Source organism: Ovis canadensis, chromosome 9 (assembly GCF_042477335.2).
Source record: "Ovis canadensis isolate MfBH-ARS-UI-01 breed Bighorn chromosome 9, ARS-UI_OviCan_v2, whole genome shotgun sequence".
NCBI lineage: Eukaryota > Metazoa > Chordata > Mammalia > Artiodactyla > Bovidae > Ovis > Ovis canadensis.
The window spans coordinates 14,133,090-14,153,216 of record NC_091253.1 but is presented as its reverse complement, the minus strand read 5'-3'; the positions used below and the strand labels follow the sequence as shown (position 1 = coordinate 14,153,216).

At 40.0% G+C, this 20,127-nt stretch overlaps 1 protein-coding gene across 1 annotated transcript in view; it reads left to right on the top strand.

Moving 5' to 3' along the window:
* Window positions 1-20,127, top strand: part of COL19A1 (collagen type XIX alpha 1 chain) — a 474,185-nt gene that overhangs the window by 398,186 nt on the left and 55,872 nt on the right. Inside the window, exons 32-41 of the mRNA XM_069599490.1 lie at window positions 2,041-2,145; window positions 2,234-2,287; window positions 2,522-2,575; window positions 7,422-7,475; window positions 8,831-8,884; window positions 11,023-11,076; window positions 13,352-13,402; window positions 13,486-13,530; window positions 13,950-13,976; window positions 18,508-18,561. Coding sequence (XP_069455591.1) covers window positions 2,041-2,145; window positions 2,234-2,287; window positions 2,522-2,575; window positions 7,422-7,475; window positions 8,831-8,884; window positions 11,023-11,076; window positions 13,352-13,402; window positions 13,486-13,530; window positions 13,950-13,976; window positions 18,508-18,561 — 552 coding nt within the window. The remainder of the gene's footprint in view (window positions 1-2,040; window positions 2,146-2,233; window positions 2,288-2,521; window positions 2,576-7,421; window positions 7,476-8,830; window positions 8,885-11,022; window positions 11,077-13,351; window positions 13,403-13,485; window positions 13,531-13,949; window positions 13,977-18,507; window positions 18,562-20,127) is intronic.

Genomic DNA, 20,127 nt, shown 5'->3' with positions numbered 1-20,127 from the left:
ACGGGCTACAGGGCTTCCCTGGTGGCTCAGCTAGTAAAGAATCCGCTTGCAATGCAGGAGACCTGGGTTCGATCCCTGGGTTGGTTCAATCCCCTGGAGAAGGGAAAGGCTACCCACTCCAGTTTGGCCTGGAGAATTCCATGGACTGTATAGTCCATGGAGTTGCAAAGAGTTGGACACGACTGAGTGACTTTCACTTTCACATGGGCAACATGTATATATGTGTGATTTATTTTATATTCCTAGTATTTAGCCCTGGAGAAGGAAAAGGCAACCCATTCCAGTTTTCTTGCCTGGAGAATCCTGTGGACAGAGGAGCCTGATGGGCTGCTATCCACCAGGTTGCACGGAGTCGGACATGACTGAAGCAACTTAGCATACATGCATGCATTGGAGAAGGAAATGGCAACCCACTCCAGTACTCTTGCCTGGAAAATCCCAGGGACAGAGGAGCCTGGTGGGCTGCCATCTATGGGGTCTCACAGAGTCAGACACGACTGAAGCGACTTAGCAGCAGCAGCATAGTGGGAAAGAATCTGAAAAGATATATATCTACATATAACTGAATCACTTTGCCATGTACCTGAAATTAACACAGCATTGTAAATCAACTATACTTCAGTTTTTAAAAAATCAATTGAACAATCCATTCTAAAATGTTACTATTTATTTCCAAAGTCTACAGATACAGTAATTCACCCTCTTTATACTTTTTAAAATAGGGAAAGCTTTTTTGGTTCTCCTAAGTCCTCAAGCATCTTTCTACCTTCATAGATTTTCAGATTTAATAGTTGTCGTCCTACAGTTAGGTATGTGTTTCTTAACTCCTTACCAGCACATTAACTAAATGAAATGATCCTGGTGGTCAAATTGGTTTGGGAAACTTTGCACACTCCAGCTCCTCCTAATGTTTTCCAGCACTAAGAAGGACCACCGTAAAGAGAATTCTTCTAACCCAGCATTTTTTAGGCAAATTGCCTCAGAACCTTTTCAATACCATACAAAATTAGTTTTCCATGGAGCATATGTTTGGAAACCATACCTGTCCTCATATACACTGCGTCAAAATATTGAACTTGAATAATATGGGCTTTCTTGTCAATTTCCCATCAATGGCAAATTTCAGTTCCCATTTAGTGTTTAAAGATTTTTCCACTTGGTTAAAAGGATGAAAGAATAGAGGCTTCGATTGTTGTACCTTTGGTCAGTTGTTAAATTGAAACTATCTCCCCCACTCAGTGGTCCCTATTTTATGCCTTTCCTGATCATATGTTTATAACAATGTATTTAAAAATAAGCCTCTGTAGAGCTTTACATGATAAGAAGTTTATCTTGTGAGCTCAGACACCTAAATTCAAGCCTTTCCAGATCAGCTAAAGATTACAGAGAAGGGGACGGAAAGGTAATTCCACTTAGATTTCCTATCTGCACTTGGATTTGACTTAGAAGTCAAGTCCAAGTCACTCAAGTAATTACTTCCCACATGAGTGCTTCAACTAACAAAATGTTAGAAAGCTGTGTATAGGTTTCCAACTGGTTGGGCTCTCAGAAGGAAAAATCCTTTCTTCACAGCTTTCTCTTTTTTTCTTTCTTTTTTAAGGATTTATGCTCTTGGTTGTATGAGCTCTGTGATCTTGCTGATTATTCCAAACTTTGTCTCCACCTCTTTTTTAACATGCTGCTAAGCATTTGGAACTCTATATCCTTGAATTATGAGTTTATCTTTTTTATTTTTTGGCCACACCATGAGACATGTGGGATCTTAGTTCCCCGAACAGGTATCAAACCTGTGCCCCCTGCATTGGCAGGATGGAGTCTTAACCACCGGACAATGAGGGGAGTGCACTGAGTTTATCTTTTAAGATAGTTTTTGCCCCCCCCAAAAGTAGTCATTCTAACCGATTAAATTGTAGGATTACATAGCAGTGGTTGTCATTCAGCTCTCACAAAGGTTCAGATAGAAGTTCAAATCCAATCAGAGCTCACTTTTATACATTACTTTGATGAATCTCTAAGTGATCTTATCTCTATCCTCATTAGAATTTCTGTGGCAACTGCCAAGCCAGTGTCCCTGGGCTAAAAAGCGACAAAGGAGAAGAATCAGGTGCTGGTGAGCCTGGAAAGTTTGATTCTGCAGCCCGGAAGGTAAGAAGGCAAGGCTTGAGTGTGGACCAGGGGACCCTGGAAGTCCTCCATGGTGCCTTCGCTTACCTGCGACTGCTCTGTCCTCTAGGGCGATCTAGGGCCACGGGGTCCTCCAGGAATCCCAGGCAGAGAGGGACCAAAGGTAGGGAAATCTCTCTTCTGTGCAACCTTCAGTTTGGGGTAAAAAAAAAAAAAATCCATTTTAAAATACAGTACCTTTCCTAAAAATATCTTGGAAAAGCCATCTGCATATGTCATTTATTTGTTTCCCAATTCTGTCCAAACAACAGGCCCAAGTGTCCTTAGAAGGATATTTTCATTTTTCCAAAGATGACAAAATGACTGAGCATACTAACTTAATGTATTGTCTTTCTAGGGGAGCAAAGGCGAGCGGGGCTACCCTGGCGTGCCTGGGGAGAAAGGTGATGAGGTAACAGACTCCTCTGACCATGGAACCCTCCTGCTGAGCCTTCATACCCAGGACACAACAAAAGGACATCAGTTTCCCTATAGCTCATGTCTGATGCTAAACAAATAAAAACAAAAACAGTGTTTTTTTTTCCCAAATGTTAGCACATTTTAAATAATACGTTGATGTTGTTGTCAGTGGTCCAGTTTTGGGGACAAGGAAATTTAAGCACAAAGTTATCAGTTAATTGATATGTTTTCATGCAGGAGGTAAAAATTCTACGTCTCTCAAGACAAAAGCAAGGGGAAAGAGGAATCTTACTGAAAAGAATCCTAAAGGAGCTCATAGAATTGAAGGGCTAGTTAGCAACCAGCCTAGGGCTAAGGGCAGCTCCAGAGCTCAATAGAACTTCCTGGTCCTCTGCCATTAACAGGACTCAGTTTCAATGACCTTGGTTTGTCTGTATCTCTGCTCAACTTTCAAACTCTTGGGAGGAAAACATACACACACACACACACACACACATCAAAAGGGTCTGCCTGGACTGCTTTAATCATCCGCTCACCCTCCCACTAAAGTTCAAAGTCAAATGTGCTTTTGAGATGGTGATATAATTTTCTGACTCTCAGCCATGCCGATCTCAGGATAGCATTCTTTCCTGCATAATTCACATTAACTCTTAGAAAAACCAATTAGGATGATGAATTGTTGTTAGTTTAAACAGTTTTGATACTAATAATTCTTAATGAAAGTAAGTAAGCCATCTGGCATATATTAACCTTGATGTTAGTGTAGAAAATCATGACAATACAAAGTAGATCTATTTTTGAGTTGGAGTTATATATTTCACATTATAAATTACCATGTTATTGTTTTTAATTAATGTTGATTCTATTCAAGAAAACAGTAAGGATTGGCTTGTTTTTTTCCAAGTTAAAAATTGAAGAGCAAAGAAATACATTTATTTTCATCCATAAATAAAAGAGTAAAGGCATTTTATTTTCAAAATAAGGAAGAGTTATTGAGCTTTTGCATCTTCATGCTCCACAGAAAGTTGCACTAAAGTACAAGCACAGTATCTGATGTTAATAGTCTAACAGCTTTAAACTGCCTAGGTTCAAGAAGTAGGCTTTAAAGGCAATTGAGAAGGTAATAGCAAAAAGATCAGGAAATAATTGGAATTCAGGTTTTTTTATAAGTGACTCTAAATTAAATTTATTAGAAGTTAACTTTTATTGATTCTGCAGTGAACTGAACCCCTCCTTAATTCCTCCACTATTTTAGTGTGCTTTTGCTTAAGTACAACTTGTAGATTTCTTTAACACAGGGTACACAGATGTTGTACAAGACTCTTAGACATTCAATTCCAGCTAGTTCATAAGGAGATTGTTTTCATTGTTTCTTCACATCACATGAAAATATGAATACACCTGAAGTAATATACAACTCAGTTGGGCCTTTCGGGAGGTATGGGTCAATGCAGTTTGTCCCTCTCTGACAGATGGGAAATACTGAATATTATCTTGTCTTCTTGGACTCAGATACTCCCTGAAATTTTAATTTGTTGATTTGTTTAAGTGAATGAAACTTTGCCCAAGAACATACATATTGCCAACTGGCCAATAAATTATCCTATTTTAATACACACATAACAGTCCATGGGGGTCGCAAGAGTTGGACATGACTTAGCAACTAAACCACCACCACCAATATCTAATTATACAAGATCTAAGATGTCTGTCCTACCCTTACTGGAAAAGATATAGAATGACATCACACTCTCTCTTTGAGGAATTCCCGATTCCTATTTAATAATGATCATAGTCCGTTTGGAAACTTAAGAGTTGTTCTTTCTTTAACAAAAGGAACATTGCCCTCTGTCCAGTCATTACAGATGCTCTGCCACAGCTCAAGGTAACAAACTGGCAGATACTGATAGGACACAGACCCACCTCTTATAGTCAGAGGGGATTCTTGATTGGAATGCAGATCTTTTTTACAGTATTTTAGAACAATAATCAATAAGTGGGACTTGCAGAATATCTTCAGCCATAAATTGCAGCAGTACAAAAATAAATATGTTTGATAGCAACTGAGCTATGAATGGTAAAATCAGAATATCAGAACAGGGGAAGAACTTAGTTCTAATGATACTTGACTATCTAGGCAATAAACTTTAATCTGTATTTTAGTTTGGTACAATATGCTAAATCGACTGTCCTACTCTTTAATATGTATTTGTCTTCTTTAATGACGTTCTTGTCTTCTAAAATTATCTTCTTGCCCTTTATACATCCACAGTAACTTTTACCCTTAGTACAGAATTTCAGCTTGTTCAGAGAAAGACTGCTGAGAACGATTTTTTTATTTATGGACTGAGGTTTATTTTAAAGTTTAATGTGGTCATCAAAGGTTAATGAGTCCCAAGCTTATAAATTAGACTACCTAAAGACTCAGCATCTATAGACTGATTCAGTCTCGAGACTAAAAGTAGTAAAAAGAAGAATACATAAGAACATACATATCTTATACATGTACATATAGAGAGAATTTTATGGAAATGTGGCTATTTTGAGATAAAGCAATTTGTGGTATACCATTTATAATCTCCAGATACTTAGAGGTCCATTTCCAAAAGAAGTGGGTTTGTTTTTTTTTTCCCTTTTCACTTATAGCCCTATAGACAAGTTAATAATGGGGGAATAAAAAGAATCAAAACAGCATGCTAATGTGTACCACCGCAGATGCATACACATGTGCGTGCACACACACACACACACACACACACAGAGCATTGCCAGTGAGGACAAACCCATCTTGAAGAAAATTTCGATCCACATTCTTTAATGCAAGTGTGCATAAGATTTTACCCAAGACTCTTATTACAGGAGGCATTTCAGCACTCCCAAGAAGGGCTGCTTCTTTTCTTCCAGCATTTCTTCACCTCCTATCACACGAAGAACCTGAAGGAATGTATGATCCCGTTAAGCATTAGCTGGACATATTCTGTAGAGCTTGATCCTTGATCCAATTAATGCAGTGAACCCTGACTGTGTGGAACCCTGCTCCTCTAGGGTTCCCATAACTAGCTACGTAGCAATTCGCTATGTAACAATCCAACCATGGTCACTTTATCTGATATTTACAATGTGTACCACATGTGTATGTCAGCACAGGAAAAGGTAAGGGAACTTACGATAACAATGAATGATTTGGCACTATGAAAAGATTATTTAGTAAAGAAAATTGAATCCTGAAAAAGTGGTGGTGGTAGTGCTTTAGTCGCCAAGTCGTGTCCGCCTCTTGCGATCCCATGGACTGTAGCCTGTCAGGCTCCTGTGCATGGGATTCTCCAGGCAAGAATACTGGAGTGGGTTGCCATTTCCTTCTCCAGGGGAGCTTCCCGACCCAGAAATTGAACCCAGGTCTCCTGCATTGCAGGCAGATGATTTACCAACTGAGCTATGAGAAGCCCTTTCTTTGTTGAAGGACAACCAAATATGAGACAGAGCTCTCAAAAAAAAAAAAAAAAAGCTTAAGTGGAACCATTCAAAATAGAACTCGATACATCATATGGTTATCTGAGATAATAAATGGGTATTTTAAAGTATATTTTTCTCATCAAAGAAGTCATCTGAGATTCTTACGGGAAATCTGAGAAATATACAAAAACACTAAAAAGAGTAAAAGTTACTCCAATTTGTGCTTCTCAGACTGTTGGTAAAAGTCCTACTGTGGTCCACAATCTCGGATCCACAATTCCAAAGCTCAAATGCCTTTGAAAACCTGAGAAATTTTTCCCAAGTTTGGATTAAATTTCTTAGGCAGAAAAATCTGACCTGACATCAAATGGAGCCAATCTATGTATCCCATTTGGTGACAATATCATGTGTTTTGCAATAGAAATATTTGCCTGTTCATTAGTGGGTGCTGCCTTAGATGCCACTGGGAGTATTATGTAATACCAGTATAAGCACATGTGTTTCCTTTAAAACAAATCTGAAAATTCAGTACTCTGAAGCACATCTGATATAAAGTTTCCAGATAAGACATTATGAGCCTCCATCAGTCTCATCTCTCAGGAACTGCATTTCTATTTTTTTTAATAATTTGGACCTTACCCTATGTAACATTTTGTGACTTTCCCTTTTTCTATACTATTCAATAGCTTTTGAAACATGATTTTAATAGTTGTGAAATAGTTCATATTATGAGCTTATTGCTGACATATCTGATAAAGGAACAAATTAATTACATAAATTATCAGTTAATCTTAGTAATTCTTCCTTGAATATATAAATGTATCCAGTTGTAACTGGCATGATGCTACAAATCTAAGACAGAGCAAGAGAGGCTTTGTGTTCAGTTTTATGCTTAAGCCACTAAAGGATTCCAAATTTAAATTCAGTGATGAGCCAAATTTCTTAAAATGAACTGGCCAGCTAAACTAAAATATTATATCATAACGCAGATTCCATTGTTCCACTAGTTGAATGAAGCGTTCGTTTAATCATGTATTTCTTTGATGGCATTCTGCTCCTCTGAAATTTGTATTTTCATGCTTTAGCAGTGCCGGCTTCTCAAAGATGCTATTGATGATTCTGAGGATATGTAAAATGTGAGATCAAAAGTATTCTATGAATCACCAAACACATTAAATTATGTTCATTACAGATGCCATGCATGCCACAGCATTTTAGCTCAACATCCTTATTCTTAAAAAGTGGGTTTTTACACATGACAAATACCTTGTTTCTTGATTAGCCAACATAGATGTTTTGTTTTCAGTAGTCAAAATATTTGCTGAACTAAAATACTTTGCCTTCAATGATATAACAGATTTTATGGTAGGAACTATCTCTTCTAGGGTCTTCAAGGAATTCCAGGCCTTCCAGGTGTTCCTGGCCCCACAGGACCACCTGTAAGTATTTGCTAAACTGTTTCACTCACAACTCGTGTCTGCTGAGATGATGCCAAGTGAACTAATGTTCCTCCTTGCGTTTTTGTTCTCCATTCCTCCATGTAAATTTTTCAAGCATTGCCTGGAAAAGTAGCATCTAACGTCTAGGATTTTTGTTAGTGTAACGTGAGGCTACTAGGGGTTGTGGAGACTTGTCTGTGATTAAGCAGTCAATTTGAAAAGAAGTTGGATATAGAAGAGAACGTTATCTCTTTTAGTTGTAATTTTTTGGCATTGACCTTTGGGATACTCAGATGGTTACACCTTACATGTTAAGTACCATAAACTAAGAATTTATTCTCTAGATGGAAAAAAATGGATCAGGGATTATCAGATTCAATTTCATTTTACTCAGATTTATGAATTGAAATATGCTCTGCTTTAGTTGGCACCTTTTTTCACTGTCCCTCAAGCACAGAATCCCATTCTTTGTGTCTTCAGGTATCCTGATTTCTTAAAACAGAAATCTCTTTTCTTTTCCCGCCTGTTAAACCCAATCTCTCCTTAAAGCAGAGCGCAAAACTAGGGTTGCTGGTTAAAATATTGGATATAAGGTTAAACTTTAATTTCATATAAATAAATAGTTTCATAGCATGTTTGTCCCAAATATTGTATTTTTATTGTTAAATCTAGCAATCCTATTCAAGCCTCAATTTTTGCAGTCCTCCTTTCCTTAGAGTTCCTATGCAAATGGTATGTAGGAATGTAATCATATTCCTTAATATTTTGAATCATGGATTTGCTATAATGAAAATTTTACCATTTATGCTTTCACCAGTTATATGAACAAACCTGAGTCTAAATTGTAGCTAAAATTAAAAGTTAAGAGCAAAATTTGAGAAAGGAATCATGGAAATTATAGCTAACTGTTCTTAAAGACGATTTTAAATTAAATTTTATTTTCCATTGGTAAAATGCAGATCGCATAACTCAATATGCACCTTGTTAATTCTGCTCTATGAAGTATTAAAATGTTGATCACTGCCAAAATTATAGCTCATTTAGGAAGGCATAATGTTATGTAAATTGCCATTTAAACAGCAAGGCTAAATTTTTAAATGTATTAAAAGGTTCCAATTAAGGTCATTAAATGTGGTTGGCCAAGGTGAAAAAGCGACCACAGATACACATTTTTTCCTTCCAAGGGCTTATCAGCAGGATACAGCTGCAGTATCAGCCTGAAGAAATATACGCTTATAGGACTGATTTAATTATGATCAAATGACCTTCAAAATGTATCAGTTTGAGCAACCAACTCTCAATATGCTTGGCTTTTCTTGTTGTTTCAGTAACAAACTTAGTTTTGTGTTTTACAGGGCTTATTAGGAAGAACGGGACACCCTGGCCCCATGGGAACAAAGGGTGACAAGGTACAGAGGGAAAATCTCACTTACTGTCCAAATTGGGGTTTGGGGTGGGTGCAAGGTGAGACCACTTTTAGAGAAAGTCTGGAAAATCAAGCAAAGCTTCAAAGTAGGACAGGTGTCAGGGAAGGGGGCTTGGAAGGTCACAGGTCCCGAAATTGGTCTGAATACAAGAGATATGCTCCCAGGGAAAAGGATGAATAGAATGTGGATACCACATGCCAGCTCCAGGCTGGATACGAGGTCCTGGGCATCCACTGTGTGGAAGGACAGGGCGAGAGCCACCTCCTGACGAGATGCAGGAAGGTGGCTAGTATCGGGGCATACAGCCACAGGTGCCAAGGGTCCCAACAGCTCACAGCTCTCAGCATCAGGATTCCAGTAACTGATGGGCTTGCTGAGGAAATCTGGAAGTTCCATCCTTTGAGAGTCATAGGGGAAGGCCTCTAAAGAACCATCACAGCTTGCTTCGTGGGGAGTCCAGTCAATGAGTCAGCAGGGAAGGGCAGCAAAAGAGGGGACTCAGGAGGAAGCTCACAGGGTATCCGATGTAATATCTGAAGCCCCCCCCCCGACCACCACCCGTCAGTGTGATAGAGCCAGCGCCTGAGTCACGTGGACTAACTATTCAGATTCGAGAAATTTAAGAATCAGGAATCCATGAGCCACTTCAGTGGCTCGTACCCCCGAAATGCCCACAATGGGCATAATGGCATCAAGGAGCAGAGGAATCCCCCTCCCCCAAATTGAAAGGCAACCGTGTGTGTATTCTAGACAGTCTCACACATTTTTCTCTGATAGCATCCCAGGGAGCTTACCCAACCCCACCAGCCTTTTTTCCGTGTTCTTGATGGAAATTATCCTGTCGGCGATTTGCCTGTTGAAGTTAATGGGAATTCCACACAGAGAGGAGTTTTGGTCCACAGTCGAGAATGAAAATTGTACCAGAAAAAAAAGTCCTTTCAGTGGGCACATGTTTTCCTTGTTTGTTGTCCTCTTGCAGTTCAGGAGAACCATGCCATAATTCTCTGAAGGACTCTGCCAGCAGCTCACAGGACCTGATTTGTCTTAGAGAGAAACGTACAGTATGCTCATTGTTACTCAGCCTCAGGGAGATACATGGCAAGAAAATCTTTACAGTTGGTCTTTATTGATAAAGACACAATCAGGAGGTTTATATGATTATTTGGTTACTGAAAAAAATGGGGAGATTGGAATGACACCCCTTCAACTTTATGAAAATGGACCAAACTCCCTCAAAATTCTTGAGCATGATAAGTAAGAATTTACTCTCTGATTCTTCCTTAATTAGCCATTTCTTGCCATTGCCCCTGATAATCAAGAGACTTAGGAGATTGTTAGAGGCTATTCTTTAAAAAAAAAAAAAAAAAGGGCAGTTACAGGAAAAACTGGTTAAAACACCAGAGGAAGTATCGTGCCTCTGCTTATCATGGACTAATAACCAGCCTATGTTTTATAAAAATATAAGTCAAATCCCACGTTTCAAATTTCAGCTTGAATTCATTTTTCACAGATGTCATTTTCAGTCTGCCTTGCCTGGAAGCAGAATGTCTGAGGCTGTTTATGTTGCATAGAATGTTTCCTTTAAATAGCACGGTCCCTCGGTCACCTCTGCTCAAGGGGACATGCCTGTCGTTAACTTAGGAAGTGAGAGAGGTTTCTCCCCCTGCAGACGCAACTCAGATTGTTATTTTCCACTTTAGTTAAAGTATATGGATGCCCCCTCTGGTTCCCCAAAGATGAAGGTGGTGGGGTGAGGCTCTGCCCCAGAGAGCCGAGTCCCTGAGCCACCCCCACTTGCAGGAAGTCTGCTCTGCACCCCAAGGTGGGGAGAGTTCCCCTAATTGTGCTCAAAGCCCAAGGACCTCATCGCCTGGTTGCCTGGCTCCATCTGAAAATAAGCTTTGTCCCTGAGGGTCAAACGTTGAAGATCTGAATGCCTGTGGGAAAAGACATTGAGCTTTCCTGTGGTCCAGTAATTCCCCAGGTGAAGAAAAAAGCCGAGCTGAATAAGACTTTGCAAGGCTGACAAAATGACAAGTCATATCAATTTCAGAATGTCTGGTTCATAAACCTGGGGTAGAAACGTCTGTCATTGATGTTGGTCTGTCTACCCTTTGCAGGGCAGTGAGGGGCCCCCTGGGAGACCTGGACCACCTGGACCACCTGGACCACCTGTGAGTTGTTTCATGTTTAAAACAAATGCGTGCTTCTACTTGAGGCTTTTTATAAGCAGTAAAGTCCTATTGTCTAGCACAAGGAACTATATTCAGTATCCTGTAATAAAAGTATCATAATGGAAAAGGGGGAAGAAAAGCCTTTCGTAAAGGGGTTGGACTACATTTAGGTGCCTTCAAGGATAAAAGTCGGCTGAGTTTTATGTATGAATTTGAATGGCAGCCGGTATGGCTTGGGGAGCTCTGACTCCCTGTGAGCTCAGCCCTGAGGCACAGTGCTCAGGTTTGCATGCTGTGGGCCTCCCTGCTGTGGGTTCAGTTCACCTGGCGGTGCCTGACTCACCACTTCCCACCTGGGAGACGCTCGGAAAGTCATTTAACCTCAATGAGCCTCGTTCACGGAAAATAGAGGGGCCATAAGGAGATCCCTTCCAGCAGTGTGAGTTGGTAGAAAAATTGTGTTATGCTGTGTGTGTTTATTACTATCCATGATGCCTGAGATGCTAGGAAACTCTATTTATACAGCACTTAGTGAATGAAATGTACAAGGGCCATCAGTGTTCTCCTCAGGGCTGAGACAGATGTTGTCAGGAGGCTGGGGAGAAGACAGGTGTCTCTCCCTGGAGCAAGTCTGCCCTCAAGTGGGATCTCTCTTGAACAGCATCAAGCTTCCATCTCGCCGAATGTTCTTTCCCGCTGGCCTCAGAGGGAGAGTTTAAGAAGCCAAACTCACCCAAAGGGAGCAGAAGTCATCTGTGACTTTTTTTGGAGAAAAAATAATTGAAAGTTTAATAACACGTGCACCTCTTATATGCAAGGGAAACATCCAGGAAAACTGGGTAACTCCCTGAAATGGCCCAAGTCATCACCTGAAATACCATCTTCACCAAAAAGCAAAAGAAAGGAAGTGTGTGTTGTGCAGATTTACTTCTTAGCTTTCTCCATTGGTAAGTTTCTTGAGATTCCGAAGACAACAAAGATAGGTTGCGTGTCTGTGTGCTTTGCACACTTCAGTGAAGACATCGGCATCTGTTTTCCTAAACCTGCTCTTAATTTTACTTACCTTCTCCCTTGACATGGGAGCAGGGCAGGCAGCACCTGAGGCTCAAACACTAAAATGCACTCCCTCCCTAGTGGACAGCACAGCAAAGTGCAACATGAGCCCACAAAAGGGACCTATATTTTACGATGGACTTCAGAAATCGCCCTCCCTCCTCCCACCCGGATTCTGCAAATTAAATGCTGTCTTTCCTGGGAACCCTCCCACCCTGGCACTAGAAATCTCAGACAAAAGTATCCTTTGCCCTCCAGGACTATATACAGTAGACATTCAGCATTTGTCAAACTGCTGAATTGAATTGTTAAATGGATGAGTGAAGTACTAAGGGAATAAATGAACAAAGCTTTTTTCCTTCCTTCACAAGTGTTTACAGGATGCACGTAGGTCATGTGCCCTGAGCACCTCTTGCTACCATGGTCCAAAAGCAGGGCAATGAGGGACCTTCAGTTTTGCAGCTAAAATGTGGAAATTACAATAAAGGAAAATGCAAGTTATTGATTCTATGGGGATTTAAAAAAAAAAAAAAGGCTAAAAGATCTGAACTAAAATTTTCACGTGCAAATTTTTCCTGAATGCTAAAATGTATGATTATGAAAGCCTCTCAAATGAGTTCTCTTTAAAGTGTTACCCTGGGACTTGATTCACAAATCAATTTTATTAGGAAGTTTCTATTCCCTATTGTTTCAAAGTATATATTCTTGTAGTACATCACACAGGGTTGTGAATAAAATCATATCCCCTGTTTCTCTTAATTTTCTATTCAGTATGAAAAGACTATGGGAAAAAAATTACCTTTCAGTAGCCAAATTGTTCCCTATTCACATCTTCATCAGCACTCCTGTATTATGGCCTGCAGGTCAGCAGGCTGTAAACAGTTAGCATAAATTGGCAATTCAGAAACTGAATTTTAATGAGCAAATAATATTTTCCTCTGAATACATTAGTGTCTCGTCTGTCAAATCAGCACATTCATCACAGTCCTGCAGAAAGTGTGTGTGTGTGTGTGCACTCCAGGTGGAGTTCACATGCCTTTGGGTTTTTTTCCTCTACATTTCTTTAGAAAAACCAAAAATGGAAACACTGTTATTTTTACTGATAGCATTAAGCTCATTTTCTAAAGTAGAATAGGAAAAATATCATTTGATAAAACAACAGAGGTAGAGACTCTCACTATTAACGTAAAATAATAATTCCGTATCTCATTTCTCTTCTAAGGGTGTACCATTCAATGAAGGGAATGGAATGAGCAGTTTATATAAAATCCAGGTATTTACTTTTCTAATTATGTAAAGTCACTTTCTGGTTCCAGGTTACTACAAGTTCTTCTCACCTTTTTCTTTCTTTTGAAGGGAGGTGTGAACGCTCCCAGTTACCCAGGGCCACCCGGCCCCCCTGTGAGTATAGTTGTTTATCATGAAGCATATTTTCACTGAACAGTCACATATACGCAACAAAAAGACATCCTAAGTTCGTTGAAAATTATGCATTAGAAATATAACCAAAATGTTCTGCAGGAGGAAATAAATGAAACCAATAATAATAAGATTGTACACAGAATAAAGAAAAATTGCATTATGCATAGAGATGTCACATTTTGGAAATCTGAGAACTAAATCAATGTCCAGGTGATTGCCATCATGGGAGTTCTATCAAGTTATATTTCCTCATCTTATGCTTCAAATCCAAACGGTAGCAAAGCAAGGCTTGCACATATTTTTACATATATTAAAGCAAATTGGACAAAAATTCTTCATAGTTTGTGATTTTGCTTCAGTCATTATTTTCAAGGTGACTTCTCATATTTTTCTTATAGGGCCCCAAAGGAGATCCTGGCCCAGTGGTATGTATATTCCCATGTTTTGTGTCATTTAGAAAATACATCTTTATCAGTGTTAAGAAGAGCTTCAGGAGGGATGCCTGCCTTCTGAGATGTTTGTCAGTGAGCACGAAGGCAGCAGGCCCACTCCTCATCTCAGAAAGCCTCAGTCCTGATGTCACTGCCCTTGACATTCCCCCATCAGTGCATTTGTAGAAATCACCCTGGGCTGGAAAGAGATACATATAAAGCTCCTGAGAAATAGAGCACTGTCTTCCAAGAGAACTATTTTGATGATCATGAAAGTAGATCATGAAAGAAAAATATTAGTGGATCATGAAAGAAAAGTGGATCATGAAAGAAAAGTATTTATTGAAAAGAAATTCTTTAAGATGTCTGCCATATCTCCCAAAACGACAACAGAGATAGGGGCAGTTTATTTACTTTCAGTCAGAGGCAGTTTTTCTGGAGGAGATTTGGTGAGCTGTGATAACCCCGTTTACTGGGAGTGATGTGTCGGGAGGTTAACCCTTCGCCTGGGGAGAGATCCTGTCCTCCAGCCCCTGAAGGATGATGACTGTGGTCAAGCATCCTCCTCAACCACGAGGCGTCCCTGGAAAAGTTCTGCCAAATGCAGTTAGATTACTTTTTTTCCCTGGCTGACTTTTCTGTCATGTCCTTTACAAGCAGATACTCTATCCTTCATATTTCATTTCTCTGTACTTTGACCTTTGGATATATGCTTGAAACTCAGATGTACCTGAAACTGATATAAATTTTCAAAGCACTTTCCATTGCTGTGAGAAGAGACTGAAGGCCCTTTCGTTACAGTAGAGTTTGGTAAAACTAGATGGATAAATTTTAAACAAGCAGGACAGCCATAAAAAGCAATCTTTTCGCATCTAAATACATTTTCAAAGGAGATGCATGAAAGGGCTTTTTTTGTTGTTGTTATTAGGCAATTAAAAACTGATTTGTTTTCCCCTAAAATCATGATTTAACCCAGTTAGAAGCATTTTCCAAATATGTCATGTGAGAGTTTCCTTTGTTTTGTTACTCATGCTGTGCTTTCTTTATCTGTAACATTTTTAATGCTTTCATCCACTGTATCCTTCATTCCAATTTCAATCTTCTTTCATGTTATTGATAAAAATTTCCTCTCAGTATTTCCTTCTGTCACACACACATACACATCCCTTCTGGATCATTTAGGAGCACACAGGCTTCTCACTGCCTTCCCTGAAACACCAAAGTTTTTTCATTAGGTGAGAAAAAAGTATAACAATAAAGGATAAGTTATAATTCATTTGGATTGGAAAGTGGGTGGTAACAAAAATGTAGATAGATGTGAGTAGAATCTGAAGAGATGAGGCTTTGATTTTTCTTAGTTTCAACAAAGGATAAAGAATGAACACTAAGTAAAGGGTGCTTTTAGAGACATGAATCAAGTGGGTGAAGCACAAAATTGGAATCATAAAATGTGAAATCATGAAATTAACTACTGTGTAATCCTTCAGGTTTATCTTAGATAAAACTTTAGATTATTCCTTTGGAATTCATGTTACCAGTTGCCCCTAAGTAGAGAAATACTACCTCATACCACAGAGATAAGCCAAGAATGGTGGAATCACAGGTCACTGAATAGGGTGAAGTGAAGTCATTCAGTCGTGTCCGACTCTTTGCGACCCCATGGACTATACAGTCCATGGAATTCTCCAGGCCAGAATACTGGAGTGGGAAGCTGTTCCCTTCTCCAGGGGATCTTCCCAACCAAGGGCTCGAACCCAGGTCTCCCGCCTTGCAGGTGGATTCTTTACTAGCTGAGCCACTAGGGAAACCTAAGAACACTGGAGTGGGTAGCCTATTGCTTCTCCAGCAGATCTTCCCAACCCAGGAATCAAACCCAGGTCTCCCGCCTTGCAGGCGGGTTCTTTACCAGCTGAGCTACCAGGTCACTGAATAGACAATGGAAACTCCCCTTGGGGCTTGGGGGAAGATTTACTCTTCCAGCCTCCTTCAAACCCCAGGCCACCAGATCTGCATCACTGTCTCTAATCTTTTCAGTGAAACTGTGCAGATAAAAATCACCCTTAATTGAATTTATTCTTTCCTGAGGTGATCCATTTCATTCCCTTGGTGTTCAATTTATAATTGGTTTTCAGTTGAATATTTATTATTAGCTACTTTCAAACAAATGTCGACTGATTGGCTGAGCACTGTTCAACCAATTCTTCTGTCTTAAGGATAACTGAGAATATAAACAAAGAGAATCAAAGAGCTTATTTCCTTTGTCAATGGCCTCTATTACAGAGCTTCATGCAGAATAGAATCTAAACATCTTTTTCCTGATTGGCAGGTTACCTATTGGTAGATGTCTAAAAAGATTTTTGGAGCAAAGAAAGTATCCAGATCATATGCTTCTCATTAAGCATCTCATAATAAGGACAATATCATAATTCATAATAGAAGTTAGTGTTGGTAGTATTTTTGAAGTAGATTAGCATTAGGCATGCAAAAATACATTTATAGAGAATGAACCTGGAAAGCTACATTTTCTATATGATTATGTTGAAAGCATCCAGTGTCCTGAAAACATATTTGTAGTTAACATTAATTCATGGTTCATAGCAAACTGTGGAAAATTCTTAAAGAGATGGGAATACCAGACCACTTTATCTGTCTCCTGAGAAACCTGTATGCAGATCAAGAAGCAATAGTTAGAACTGGACATGGAACAATGGAGTGGTTCAAAATTGGGAAAGGAGTACATCAAGGCTGCTTATTTAACTCACATGCAGAGTACATCATGTGAAAAGCCAGCCTGGATGAATCACAAGCTGGAATCAAGATTGCCAGGAGAAATATCAACCTCAGATAAGCAGATGATACCACTCTAATGGCAGAAAGTGAAGAGGAACTAAAGAGCCTCTTGATGAGGGTGAAAGAATAGAGTGAAAAAGCTAGCTTGAAGTTCAACATTCAAAAAACTAAGATCGTGGCATCTGGTCCCATCACTTCATGGCAAATAGGTGGAAAAAACAGATTTGATTGTGACAGATTTTATTTTCTTGGGCTCCAAAATTACTGTGGACAGTGGCTGCAGCCTTGACAATAAAAGAATCTTGCTCCTGGGAAGGAAAGCTATGACAAACATAAACAACATTTAAAAATAGAGACATCAGCTTGCTGACAAAGATCCTTTGCTAGTCAAAGCTATGTTTTTTCCAGTAGTCATGTACGGATATGAGTGAAAGTGAAAGTGAAACTCGCTCAGTCATGTCCGACTCTTTGCAACCCCATGGACTATATATAGCCTGTCAGGCTCCTCTGTCCATGGAATTCTCCAGGCAAGAATACTAGAGTGGGTAGCCTTTCCCTTCTCCAGGGAATCTTCCCAACCCAGGAATCGAACCCAGGTCTCATGCATTGAAGGTGGATTCTTTACCGTCTGAGCCACGGATATGAGAGTTGGACTGTAAAGAAGGCTGAGCCCTGAAAAACTGATTCTTTCAAATTGCGTTGCTGGAGAAAGACTCTTGAGAGTCCCTGGACTGCAAGGAGATCAAACCAGTCAATCCTAAAGGAAATCAACCCTAAATATTCATTGGAAGAACTAATGCTGAAGCTCCAATACTTTGGCCACCTTATATGAAGAGTTGACTCTTTGGAAAAGACCCTGATGCTGGGAAAGATTGAAAGCAAAAGGAGAAGGGGGCAACAGAGGATGAGATGGTTAGATAGCATCACTGACTCAATGGACATCAATTTGAGCCAACTGTGAGAGACAGTGAAGGACAGGGAAGCCTGGTATGCCACAGTCCATGAGGCTGCAAAATTGGACACAACGTAGTGACTGAACAACAACAATCAACCCACTTAGTCTCTCTTAATTTAAAACCCCTAATGTTTATTGTTATAAGTTAGCAGCTTCCTTCACCCTAACCTTTCTAAATGGGTTCCTTGAGGACCTAAAGTTTACAGTCAGCTGTGACCATACAGCAGCATATGTAACAGATTTTTTTTTAACAGAAAGGCTTATTCATCTCCTCTCAGTGACCCATCAGCAGTAACTGCCTCTGGGGCTGTCCTCTGAAGCGCCAAAGTTCATGTCCAGCTCCAGGGAATATTAAGGGATGATAAACTTTGGTTTGAGAGCTCCATCTTTAGTCTTGTTTTCTGACAATCTGGAAGCCTTAGGTACCTCACAAATGCAATGTTTATTAAAGCCCAGCCTTTTCTTCTATCTCTTACTGAAACTGGAGTTATCACTGATTAGAGGAATTCATTCAGAGCAGATTCTTAATCAGATTAAAAATGGTTAATTTAAAAAAAATACTCATACTTCAAAAAATAGCTTTATTTTCTAACTGTTTTCAAATACCAAATGCAAGAATACAGATGCTTAAAAATAGAGCATACTGTTTACTTGCTAAATTACCAATCAGTGTTTGAGAGAGTACTTTCTAGGCAAAAAATAAAAAATCCTTGCTTTTGAAATCAATGATTTAAAAACCTTTGATTGTTGCTTTTGTGTTCTTATGTTCATATTTAACAGGGAGAACCTGGTGCAATGGGGTTGCCAGGACTAGAAGGCTTTCCTGGTATAAAGGTAAGTGCAAGGTTAAGCGTGTGTTCACCAGTTCAACATTCAAAAATGTTTACTGAGCACTTACCATTGGACCAGGAGCTGTTTTAGGTTTGGGGATACCTAAGAGAACAAAATAGACAGAAATCTCTGTCTTTGTGAAAATTATGTTCTAAGCAGGGAATACAGAAACTAAGAGAATAAATACAAATAACTAATAATATTGTTAGTAAGTGCTGTGGAAAGAAAGAAAAAGTAGAGGAGATTAAAGGGCATCAGGAGTGCGGAAGGGGAGGGTGTGATTTTAAATCAGGTGGTCTGAGAAATCAGGAACTAAGCGGACTTGGAAGGGCTGGGGGGATGGCCAGTTAGCTAAGCCCCTGAAGCCAGAAGGAAGAAAGTTCCCAGCAAGATGAGTAAGTTCTTGAGATGTAATGTGTAGCAGGGTGATGCTAGGTAACGATACTAAACTGTATGCTTGAAATTCGCTAAGTGTTCTCAACACACACACACAGTGACCTGTGTGAGGTGATGGAGATGTGAATTAGCTTGATTATGGTGATCATTTGCCGATATATATGTATATCACATCGTCAAACTGTACACCTTAAATATATACAACTAGAAAAAGAAGGTTTTAAATGCCCTGAGACAGGAGCATTCCTGTACATTCAAGGAGACCTGGGGAGTGAATGAGGGGAGCATGCCAGGAGATCAGGTCAGAGAGGTGGGGTGGAGGTGAGGGGCAGCCCTGCCCAGCAGTGCTGCTTGCTGGCCCGTGGAGGACCAGGGCCAGTCTGCAAGTTTTGTCATGGGTTTGGAGGCAGCGTAAGCACATAGATGGAGAGCAAGCATGTAAACAACTTGACTTTTGACATTGCCATAATGTCCAAACATGAGACCCACATTGGCTCATGATGCATTAGAAAATAAATAAGCAAGTAAATTGCTCCTTCACCACAGGTAGTTTGAGAAGCACTAATTAATAAAAAGGCTTATCAGCCATCGTAGACTTTCTCTGTCACTCTGAGTGAAATACGGAGCCAGTGGTGGTTTCTGAGCAGAAAAGTGATGGACCTGCAGCTGGAGTGTAAGGAAAGCTCCTCTGTCCATGGGATTCTCCAGGCAAGAATACTAAGTGGATTGCCATGCTCTCCTCCAGGGGATCTTCCCGACCCAGGGGTCGAACCCATGTCTCTTACATGTGCTGTGCTGGCAAGCGGGTTCTTTACCAGTAGCACCGCCTGGAAGCCCAATGGGACAGGGAAGACACAGACTATACCCATATATGGGGCAGTGGTGTTGGCTCAGACAGGAGCAGAATCAGTGGAGCTCCTAAGGAGGCTGAGGCTCTGGACATGTTGTGAAGGAAGGGCAATAAGACTGACGGGATGTGGGTCTAAGAGAAGAGTCAGGGATGGCTCCAAGGTGCTTGACCTGAGCACCTGAGATGATGGCATGTTATCAACAGAAATGAGGAAAGCGCTATGCAGAGTCTGTTCAGAGAGGGTAGGATGAGAATGATCCATAGTATAATTTTGGACGTGGGACCAATTATGGGAATTATCTACTAGAGAGCATAGTGGGGGT